The sequence below is a fragment of the Schistocerca serialis genome, chromosome 9, assembly GCF_023864345.2.
Source record: "Schistocerca serialis cubense isolate TAMUIC-IGC-003099 chromosome 9, iqSchSeri2.2, whole genome shotgun sequence".
NCBI classification, from domain to species: Eukaryota; Metazoa; Arthropoda; class Insecta; order Orthoptera; family Acrididae; genus Schistocerca; species Schistocerca serialis.
The window spans coordinates 64,354,816-64,367,306 of NC_064646.1; the positions used below are offsets into that span (position 1 = coordinate 64,354,816).

General features: G+C 42.1%; 1 protein-coding gene across 1 annotated transcript; it reads right to left on the bottom strand.

The window, feature by feature from the left end:
- Positions 1-2,952: 2,952 nt before the first annotated feature.
- LOC126419372 (serine/threonine-protein phosphatase alpha-2 isoform-like) lies at positions 2,953-6,692 on the bottom strand. Its single transcript, XM_050086560.1, has 2 exons — positions 5,779-6,692; positions 2,953-3,016 (listed from the first exon to the last, which is right to left on the bottom strand). Exons 1-2 carry the CDS (start codon positions 6,690-6,692, stop codon positions 2,953-2,955), a joined length of 978 nt encoding a protein of 325 aa, XP_049942517.1.
- Positions 6,693-12,491: the final 5,799 nt, after the last annotated feature.

Here is a 12,491-nt window from a genome sequence, read left to right on the forward strand (position 1 = left end):
TTTGGTTGAAAAAACTGGAAATTTCTTGTGGAATATTTTCAAACATTTCCGCTTCGTCTCGTATAGTTTCATTGACTTCCGACAGGTGGCAGCGCTGTACGGAGCTGTTAAAATGGCGTCTGTAACGGATGTGCGTTGCAAACAACGGGCAGTGATCGAGTTTCTTTTGGCGGAAAACCAGGGCATCTCAGATATTCATAGGCGCTTGCAGAATGTCTACGGTGATCTGGCAGTGGACAAAAGCACGGTGAGTCGTTGGGCAAAGCGTGTGTCATCATCGCCGCAAGGTCAAGCAAGACTGTCTGATCTCCCGCGTGCGGGCCGGCCGTGCACAGCTGTGACTCCTGCAATGGCGGAGCGTGCGAACACACTCGTTCGAGATGATCGACGGATCACCATCAAACAACTCAGTGCTCAACTTGACATCTCTGTTGGTAGTGCTGTCACAATTGTTCACCAGTTGGGATATTCAAAGGTTTGTTCCCGCTGGGTCCCTCGTTGTCTAACCGAACACCATAAAGAGCAAAGGAGAACCATCTGTGCGGAATTGCTTGCTCGTCATGTGGCTGAGGGTGACAATTTCTTGTCAAAGATTGTTACAGGCGATGAAACATGGGTTCATCACTTCGAACCTGAAACAAAACGGCAATCAATGGAGTGGCGCCACACCCACTCCCCTACCAAGAAAAAGTTTAAAGCCATACCCTCAGCCGGTAAAGTCACGGTTACAGTCTTCTGGGACGCTGAAGGGGTTATTCTGTTCGATGTCCTTCCCCACGGTCAAACGATCAACTCTGAAGTGTATTGTGCTACTCTTCAGAAATTGAAGAAACGACTTCAGCGTGTTCGTAGGCACAAAAATCTGAACGAACTTCTCCTTCTTCATGAGAACTCAAGACCTCACACAAGTCTTCGCACCCGAGAGGAGCTCACAAAACTTCAGTGGACTGTTCTTCGTCATGCACCCTACAGCCCCGATCTCGCACCGTCGGATTTCCATACGTTTGGCCCAATGAAGGACGCAATCCGTGGGAGGCACTACGCGGATGATGAAGAAGTTATTGATGCAGTACGACGTTGGCTCCGACATCGACCAGTGGAATGGTACCGTGCAGGCATACAGGCCCTCATTTCAAGGTGGCGTAAGGCCGTAGCATTGAATGGAGATTACGTTGAAAAATAGTGTTGTGTAGCTAAAAGATTGGGGAATAACCTGGTGTATTTCAATGCTGAATAAAACAACCCCTGTTTCAGAAAAAAAAATGTGTTGCATTACTTATTGAGCTGCCCTCGTATTTACAAAAACTGTAAGCTTAGGATTGAATTTGGAATGGCACCTCCCCTCCAGCGCCTGCCTGTAAGACCACTACTGTTCTCCCCACGTGTGTCGCGCAGTTTGCACATCTACTGACCACGGTGGAAAGGCGGTGAGGAAGGGTCTTGGTCGGTAGAGCACCTGCCCACAAAAAGCAAAGGCCCCGCGTTCTAGTCTTGGTCTGGCATACAGTTTCAATCTCCCAGCAAGTTTCATACTTGTACACACTCTGCTGTAAAGTGAAAAATTCATTCAGAACCGATAAATTCATTCAGGTGCATTTTATACATCATGGATGCAGTTGAACTCCATGACTGTTCCCTTGTAGGGGCACAAAATATTGTTTAACGCGTGACTGGTTCCCAGTTTATGCCCATCTTCAGTTGGTTTTATATTCAATTAAATGTTTCAGTGCCCAGTATTGGAGATCACTGTTGAAATAAAAAACAAATAATGTGATGATGACTAAACAGGTCAATTTGAAACAATTGGAAGTTTCTAAGCGGAATGTGTTCTGAAGTATTAATCTTCTTGACATACAGCTGGAGTATCCATAGTATTTTCACATTACGTTCGTCACTTTTTTTTTTTTCACAAATATAACTCGATTTTTTGCACATTAACTGTACATTATTCATCATGGTAAATACTGGTACCTCCACGTTATGTCTTTTATACAGTAAATGTCAATAACTGGTGACTGGTAGTGGTTATTATTCTATACACTATAAGTTTATTTCACTTTTAATCTAGATCGTGGTATGTGAATGTCTAATGTTTTCATTGTTTTTTTTTTTTTGAAGGTTTATTAGTAAATAAGGTCTCCAAAATTTATTTGCACGGGGCCCCCAAAATACTTAGTTACATCACTGCCTGCTGCTTGCCAGATGAGCTGGTTTTCAGGTCGGATGCATAAACTACGCCTATCAAATTACAGTGGTGTTCAAACCGACCTTTGGGGTGATTACTACTACACATCTAAAGTAATGACTATCGCTAATGATTTATCTGTCGATGGGACATTAAACATTAGTGAAGAAATTAGTTTGTGCTGTATAATCACTGAGCTGTTTCTTGTGATTTTCGTAATGGGTTGCCAAAGAACTTAAAAACCTATTAACATCGGATGTGGAGTATTGTTGGTTAGTCTGTGACTCTTTCCAAGCCGTGGTAACAAAAGAGATAACCGTGACGTATGCAGAGATGAAGAGTAAAACTGTGCATATCAAATGAACATTGTACAATGGGAGCAACCAGTGAGGCAGTCCCGTGTTTAGACGCTGACCTCAAATTCTGTCCGACCATCCTGATTTAATTTTTCCGCAGTTTTGCTAAATCATTCACGCAAATGCCAGGATGATTCTTTCATCATAGCCATACTGATGAAGCTTACTTATATACGAACATTTTTGATCTATTTATTTTCATTGTATTATGACGACAAATCCTAACATGATACCTGGATGAATGAATGACTAAATAAGTTATCCAGAAAACAACTGAGTTATTCGCCACTTGGGTCATTGTGAAAGCGCCATAAACATGATCAACAAACTTCAGTTTGAGACTTTACAGGCAAGACGAAGGAGATCATAGAAAACCAATCTCTTAAAATTCAAGAACATACATATTTTATTTTATGTATCATTTATTTCATTTACAGCACCGCCAGTGTTCATCTTTCTGTGCTTAATGAAACGACTTGTGTGTGTGTGTGTGTGTGTGTGTGTGTGTGTGTGTGTGTTTGTTTGTGTGTAAGCTCCCACACACACAAATTTCTCGTAATGACCTTTTTAGTGAAACGATAGAAATTTCTTAACTGAGTCCATACCACTTACAATCATTAATTAATAGTTTATTTTTGCACTGTTCACAATTTGGGCTTCAGACCTTCTCCCAGCACCAGTCGTGGGCGATTTGGTGATCAAAAACTTGTTTTTTGGGGAGGCGTAGAGACAGTCATTCTCTCTGTGGCCCATTAGCGTCTGGAATAGGAATTGGGCTGGATAATGGCGTTATAACACAAAGTACTTTGTGTCGCTCGTCTTAATACGACTTCATCACTACCGATACAGATACAAATATAACAGCAGTAATACAAGCTGGAATACAGACGCAGATGAAATAATTTAACACGTTTAATCATTTTACGATTAAAGGCTCTTGATATTTTGTTTAACATATTTGTAACTCTTAATCCCTCAAAACATAAAAAAGCGTATCAACATGCAAATTTTTACCCGTTGACCATACTCATTTGCTTTGGGCTGACAGGTAAGAACTTATTTCGACGTGTTTACTAAAAAAAACATCAGGGAATAATTAAATACAATGCATACTAAAGATGGGTCAAAACACGCACAGGACAATGGTATATCCCCCAAATTTCAATAAAGAAGTAATTGTTGTGAGAATAAATTACGGATATAACTACAGAAGTGATTATCTCTCAGAAGTATCACGCTGCTCTATCTTTGTCATTATCTACAAATTTTTCTGCTGCATCTTTAAAGAGCGATAGAAGAAAATTTTATATCACACTACCTTAAAAAACGTGAAGCAACTGTCAGTCCGAATGTTCATTTGACTTACCGAACCACCTTATAGTGGATTTTCAGCTACGGTTCAATCTGTCACTATTCATGTTGTTTACAGAACTTTGACAGAGATAAAACTCACAAGCACAAATCCTAAGACCAAGCGAGGACACATCGAACATTTACTTCACAAAAAGATTATTTACGGTGGGTCGATTGCAGAATCTCGTCTGGCGTTCAAAGTGTATTTAGACTCCGACTAAGCAGAATTTTAGAATCAAATGAGGAATATGATACCTTTAATGGCATTTGGTAAACGACTTCAGTGCTAGCGTAAGGCACGCTTGTAATACTGCAGATCATATAGGGCTATTAATATTTAATACGGAAATTGAAAATAAGCGAAAGCTATAGGAAGTGGTTTTCTGCTGTAATGTGAAATGACTGTGAACCAAATTTTAGTCATGATCTGATGGGAATTTTACCGGTGCGCATTGAAGAAGCACACGAATTAAAACGTTCTGTGAACAGATACCCAGACTGCACAACGAATCTCAAGCGAGAAGCTAGGAGTTTTGTGCGTGGTACGGAAATAAAATATACAACCTGAAGGGCAAAATGCTTTCATTCGATTAATCGAGGCTGTGAAACTTTGTACGAAAAAAAGGAATTAAATACAAATAAACTCGACTATACCAACAGGGCTGTTAAAACTCGACTGGCCTATAGTGAAGAATATGAATTTCTGTAAAACGAGAGAAAACAACGTATAACGAGGAGGGTGACGACATAACATATCGGATTTGCCCGGAGTCACAAACAACATGGCGACAGTCATAGCCCTCTTGATTTATTTATTTATCTCTCCGTGTTATGGAGCTTTACAGAGTAAGCGTGCATTTATCAGTGAATTTCATAATTAGTTTTAAAATTGCGATATTATTTTCATGAAGGAGAGATGGTATCTTTGGTATACTTGTAGGCCTACGTAATGAGTATAGCTAGAATGACGTCATACAATAAGGTGTTATACTTATAAAAATATCAGATTAACGAAGGGGGGATTGAGGTACTAGTGGAACCTTTCTTATTACTTATTAAAAGTAATCAAATATATAAAATTGACAAAAATAATTTGGATTCGGAGTAGTAGGTGTACCGCTATATAAAGTTTGCATCTACAGCTCCAGTCACATAGCTATGCACTTAAAATTCGAAATATGAAACAAAAAATCGGACAGGTTTGTGAAAAATAATGGTTGCAAAACAATCCATAATTAACCGTAAAAACGAGCGGCGTCAGTAATTTTAGAAACCGTCATTATAATTATTACATTCATTACGTTCTCTGCATCACTGAATATTCACAACACGGCACGATAATGATACTCAATAAAAAGCAAGTACGGAAAAGGAGAGAGGTTGATGAGTCCTCCTTATCGTTTAGTAACGGTACATATGGCAATTACTATAAGGAAGTGATAGGGCTTTCAGCAAACCCCGTCTCTCTCACGTGTACTACGCTGTCATGTACCGAACTATTAGAACGGTATAATACTACGAAATTGACTCAAGGACCTTGCACTGAACGTCCTCCACATTTGCCGGGCTTTTATAGGAAATGGACAACAAAAATCCTTAAGCACAGGCATTGTTATTATATAAACCAAAAGCAATCCTCTATGAGACAGAAGAACTCCTTCATGGAATAAACTTCAGGCAACAAGATATTATTTCCCATCGGAAAGTAGCTAAACGATATACAATAAAATAATACAATGAGTCTTTCAAAGGAAAACATAAGATATTATCCTACAAATTTGTCTTACACACGTCTTGTTTCACTGACTCCACTTTTTGCATGAGTTGCCACAGTGGCATCATTTCCAAAGGTCGAGACTCACACTGTCGTTACGAGCACACTACAGCTTTCTACCGCTTTCATAAAATATTAGGAAGGAACATTTCAACGATTCATCAACAGCCATGATGGCACCTGCGTTGGCGTATTCTCCACAGTAGTTAGGTGCTGAGAATATCGTCACTAACTGTCGCTGTGCGAAGAACTGGTAACCGTTCTCCACTACCTGGTGAGCTCTGCAGACGAGGTCGAAATCGTACTGGCGCAGGAACTGCTCGACAACATCAGCTCCGAAAGTCACAGAAATACCCCTCTCTTCATTGGGGCCCCAGCCGGTTATACTGCCGTCGGGGTCAGACCACAAGAGGTCACAGAGTAATCCTTTATCTGGCACGTCTGTCGGCCTCATTATCTCACGTATTTGGTTGAGGTTACGCAGCTCAGGACTTAGGCCAGCGTGGCAGCAGAAAATCCTGTCGCTTACCACCGCAGCCACCGGCAAGCAGTTGAAGCAGTCGTTGAAAGTCTTCCACACTTTCACATTGTACCGTCTCTTGCACTCGTCGTAAAACCCGTACACCCCGTTGATGCCCGCAGCCTCGTGGTTCCCTCTCAACAAGAAAAAGTTCTCCGGGTATTTGATTTTGTATGCGAGCAAAAGGCATATCGTCTCCAGAGACTGTTGTCCTCTGTCTACGTAGTCACCGAGGAAGAGGTAATTCGAATGCGGTGGGAATCCGCCACGCTCGAACAGCCGAAGAAGATCGACGAACTGACCGTGTATGTCGCCACAAATATTTAGCGGAGCCTCCAATTCCAGCAGCGTCTCCTGTGACAGAAATATTTCGCGTGAACTGAGACACAACGCTCTCATTTCTCCTTCTGTAAGGGCAGCGGCTTTACAGCGTCGATTTCTGTGAAAGCACAGTAGACGATCTATAAGACTATCGATAGAGATTTCTGGTTCAATTTCAGCCATAGGAGAATCATTACCAATGGCACGTAAGTCTACATTTTCCAGTGAAGTTTCACTCCATGTCTTGAAACCACCGAGAAAAACAAATTTTGGTGGCGAGTCTTCGTTCACAACAGCACCAACTCGAATCGTCACACTTTATTTGCATCATCTGCAACGTCTTCCCAATAACGCAACACCGTAACTCAGCCTCAGGGGCAGATATTGCCAAACTGTGAAGCTATTTGAAACAAGTCGTAGGCGCGACGCACACTTCTCAGCGCCTTCGGCGCAGTGTCGGTAAGGGCCAGCTCTTTACAACTATGAATTTGCTAAAGCACAGATACATTGTTATTGCTTTTCACATTACTAGTGAAACGCATTGAAGCGTACTGAATAAAGTCTACCAGTGATCTCTATCTGCAGCAGTCTGAGAATGCCGACCAAAGATGCTCGCACTTGGTGGCTGCCATATCGTAGTTAGACAAAAGAATAATCGATTTTACACACAACTAATACGATGTCATCAACCATTACCAACTATTGTACAAACTTCTCCTTCATCAAAATAATATCGCCGTTTTAAAACTAATTATCAAATTCATTGATAAATGCAACTTTACTCTGTAAATCTCCAAAACACTGAGACATTGCTGTATGGCCTTCAGGCCAAAAGTCTCAATAAACAATAATAGTAATAATAATAATAATAATAAAGAATTATCGCTAGAACGCAAAAGAAAACAGTTTTAAGATACCAAATTCACGCGAATCACATCGAATGTTCCAGATTTCTGGAGCGGTCCAAAGTGAACTGCTTCAAAACTAGTGTAAAAACGGAAGTTTTGCTGTCTCGTTTTATAGCTCGAGTGTTATGGACGCATTCATGGGGGTATCAGAAAATTCATTCTACTTTATTTTCACGTATACTTTACTCATTCATTCCATTTATTGCCAAGTAATCCAATGAGATGCCATAGAAATCGATATACCTTACCTTTAAGTAGGTCTACATGTAATTCGTAAAATCAAGTGTCCTAAATAATATAGAAGGCTCTTAAGCAAAGTTGTCATCGTTTCCTCCAATATTCTGCCAATGCTCATAAAAAAATACGGATGACATGGAGCTCATTAGGTAGAAATAATATTAAAATGGGCAGAACACTTATTTTTCAATGTATAGCTAAATAAATTTTTACATTTTTTGTATCTGAAGTGACGTATTTATGTTGCCACTCGGTATCACAAAGGCATTCAGCAAATCTATCAAAGGACATTAAACTTCGAGTTTTCAGGTAGATAATCTGCATTCATAGGTACAACAAAACGGTTCAAATGGCTCTAAGCACTATGGGACTTAACATCTGAGGTCATCAGTCCACTGGACTTAGAATTACTCAAACCTAACTAACCTAAAGACATCACACGCACCCATACCCGAGGTAGGATTCGAACTTGCGACTGTGGCAGCAGCGCGGTTCCAGGCTGAACCGCCTAGAACCGCTCGGCCACAGCGGCCGGCTAGGTACAACATATGGGCTATTTTTGGAGTAGGGATACGTGTAGATGGTGGCAGATGATGATTTCGGAAATGCGAATGCTTGTCAGTTCCCTAAAGGATATATATACAGTAAATGAGTCTTCGCCATTTTAATTTAGTCAGTCCCGATTTTTTGCTGCCATTTTCAGGAATGAAACCACAGAGGAAACAGAAAAATTGTTAGTTATGTAAACGACGGATTACTCTGGTGTGTGGGGGTTCATCTAACGAATTAGTGCAATCTTGTGCTGATATGATAGACTCTGCTTCAGATGCTGCTATAGTTAGTGAGAGGAGATATACACATCAACAAAAGTTCTGCACCCGTACATATTGCGCAGGTGTGTTGCTAAAGTGACTGCTCCTGTAACGATCGGAAGGTCACCTTTGACTTTGTTTGTAAACATACACGCGGTTACTATGAGCGCTAGCAACGAGTAGAATGCCGCATTCGAATGGACTATAGTGTTTCAGTTGGGACGCGTTGGAGACGTCTTGGGAACAGTAGAGTGAACGTCCATCATCCTGCGACGGACAATCTCGACCAATGGTCGGGTTTGTCAATCAGAGAAGTTGCTCGACGCGTACACCGAAGACAAAGCGACGTTCAGGCATGGAATCACTTCCAGTTGACGGGTAGTGTTGAGAACTTACACCGCACGGGCCAGCCACGTTCGGCAGATGCCAAGGATGATCTATATCTACGACTTTTGAGTAAAACGAATCATGCACTGAGTGCTCCAGAACTGAAATCAGCGTCCGAAAGGGCTAAAGGAAGACACTATCGCATAAAACAGTTAGGAGACGATAGCATGTTGCGAATCCTCAATTGCGACGACCATGACGTGCCCCACGTCCTACACAACAATGACTTTGTTACAGATGGGCAAGAAGTCATCCAGAGTGGACGCTCCGAGATTGGCGTCGGGTGTTATTTACAGACGAAACTCGGATCTGCTTGTACCCTGATAACACTGGTCTACAAGATTCAACTTTGTAAAATTTTCGAGCACCAAAATTGTACGTATTTCGACCTATTGAACACGAATTTGGCAATGGTTTTCACCCAATGTTTTTGTGTAAATTGTACTTGTCACTGTGTAATTGTATTCTGATTTTGTATTGCTTGAACAAAATGATTTCGTCTGTAAATGCTAATTTTGTCAACACAAAAGGCATGAATGCTAATAAAATTTGTTTTCGTACATACCTAAATTTTTGTTGGACGTTTGCTGCGCCTCTTATGTGCAGTGCTACTATCGTGCAGTGGTGTCCAACAGTAGCCACCCATCATACTTGTTGCACGGTGCCCCTAATAGTGTTGCTCCAGCGTAGATACGATCCGATGAAATCCTTCCCCATGCTCACCGGAGACTTGTCTAAGAGCAATAGCAGGAAAAGAATCCAAGTGTGAGTAAAGAACGGCCAGTTTTAACGACATATTACCACTGAGATTACGGTAGGACTTTCGTTGTTCGTTGACTAACACATCACTATTTTCTGCTCTCGTCTCCAAAGAAATCAGAACACAGTTTACTGAAAGAATTCCAGCAGTCCAATTCAAGATGGCTCAAAACTGTGACAAAATGAGGATCGTGACTAAACTGTCTAATTTGAGGGCCAAAAAACACACCTGTTTTCACTTTGGCTTCACCCAACACAGGGAGTTTCTAACGTAAGTACATAAAACCAGGTCCACCTTTGTCCATTGCAACAACGAATGACTTCACAAATCCAAGTTTTATGGCAAGTGGTGGTAACAAAATGTCTTCCAAATTCACCAATGGAACGTTTACTACGTTCTTCCAACCAGGTTCCATTTACTTACGGGGAGGCCAAATACGTCTGTCGTAATGACTCTTCCGGTCACGGCTATCCCGCTCGTAAAGAAAACGACAATGCTTTGTGTACCCAGATTGTAACCTTGTAAGTATCCCAATTAGTCTGAAGTCACCACAGATTTTCCCCTTGTGACTGTTATATCGAATTTTATTCAACAGAAGTTCCATAGTGCTGTATCTTTCCTTCAAAATAGTGGCACAAGCCACGGGAACAGAAGGATATACATTGCTATTGTGAACGAGTACCACGCTGAGGCTGGTTTGGAGTCATCAACGAATAGTCGCCATTCTGCTGATATATGTTTAATTCCTATGATATTAAACAGATCATTCACGTCATTGCAGTAACAGAGTGAGTCTCTCATGTCAAAGATTGGTGCGTAGGCAGTCTTACGAGTCGAAAAAAAAAAATGGTTCAAATGGCTCTGAGCACTATGCGCCTCAACTACTGAGGTCATCAGTCGCCTAGAACTTAGAACTAATTAAACCTAACTAACCTAAGGACATCACACACATCCATGCCCGAGGCATGTGAATTATGTGAATTTAAATGCTCCAGTAACCTTGTATGTACAACCTTCTACATTTTTTACCTTTTTTGTTCACCCAACCATTAACATTAGATGAACAGTTCACACGGAGAATATGTTGTAGCCATTTTCGGTCCTGATAACCTAACTTGCACCCGAAACAAAGATCATACAATTTCTCCATTACTGGTGTCCGCCCCTGGTAGCTGAGTGGTCAGCGCGACGGAATGTCATACCTAAGGGCCCGGGTTCGATTCCCGGCTCGGTCGGAGATTTTCTCCGCTCAGGGACTGGGTGTTGTGTTGTCCTTATCATCATCATTTCATACAATTTCTCCATTACTGGTGTCCGCCCCTGGTAGCTGAGTGGTCAGCGCGACGGAATGTCATACCTAAGGGCCCGGGTTCGATTCCCGGCTCGGTCGGAGATTTTCTCCGCTCAGGGACTGGGTGTTGTGTTGTCCTTATCATCATCATTTCATCCCCCATCGACACGCAAGTCACCGAAGTGGCGTCAACTCGAAAGACTTGCACCAGGCGAACGGTCTACCCGACGGGAGGCCCTAGCCACACGGCATTTCCACTACTGGTGACACATGTCGTCTGCATGATTTAATAGTGTACCCCCACCCACACACACACACACAGACGCAGCAAAAGTAATTTGGGCGATTTAAATAGCTGTGACATTGTACATACACTAACACGAATGCATCACTAAACCAAAACGAAACACTGAGCACAAAGTATATTTAGATCGCACAACTCACATTCTTAAATGCAAAACCAAACAAAGGAAGAACTTGCTCAGAACTGATAAGAACATGATGTTCAAGAGCTAAAGACACTGATTCACTCGCACTTTTGCCATGTCGTAAAAGATTAATAATAGGAAAGCTTTCCGGTAGTCGCATCATGAGGGCAGCCTTAATAGGTTGGATTTCTCAAGAAATCTACCTAATGTTCTGTATAACCATTATTTTGTAATGAAGTATTTCTAAAACTGAGGGAACTAAAAGTACGAATTATATATTCGTGCTTGGGGGGCCAAAATATATAAGAAACACCCATTTCATTTCTTGAAAATTTTTCGATCTTGACCAGCGTAATCGCAGACAACATATCTTGAGATATCCCGGTAATATCGAAGACCTTCAACATTGTGTCCCACATTGCAACAAGGTGCTGATGGGTTCTGGGGCAGCTCGACATGGGGCTACCATACACCGCTCGTGGCTATGAGCGCAGTCTTACTGCTCTACGGTACAGGGACAAGATTCTACAACCATTAGTGCAATCGTTTCGCCAACATTTTGATGACAGTTTCATCTTGATGGATAATAGCTTGCACGCTCATCGTGCTGTACTCGGAATGCGTTCCTTCAACAACAAACATTGGTAATTTATGGTAAGGTCTTATGGGATCAAACTGCTCAGGTCATCTGTCCCTAAGCTTACGCACTACTTAATCTAACGCTAAGGACAACACACACACACACACACACACATGCTCGAGGGAGGACTCGAACCCCGATGGGGGGAGCCGTGCGGACCTTGACAAGACGCCTTCAGGCCGCGCGGCTACCCCGTGCGGCGTGCGTTCCTTCAGCGTGCTGGGATCGCCAGAATGGAGAGACCTGCCTGTTGCCCGGAAATGAGCCCATTCGAACATATGTCGGATGGACTGAAACGAGCTGTGTTTGGACGTCGCCAACGGCCGCTTGCTCTGCCCGACTTACGCAAAATCGCCATTGGAGAATGGGATAATTTGGTCCGGGGCTAGCTTGATGATCACATCGGTGGTATGCCACGATAGATCTAAGCCTGCATCCGAGCAAGGAGTCGTTCCATCACATACAGCCCGTACAGGGTACGGTGACCGAAGGGCAGTGACCAGTTTTCGTCCAGAGCGC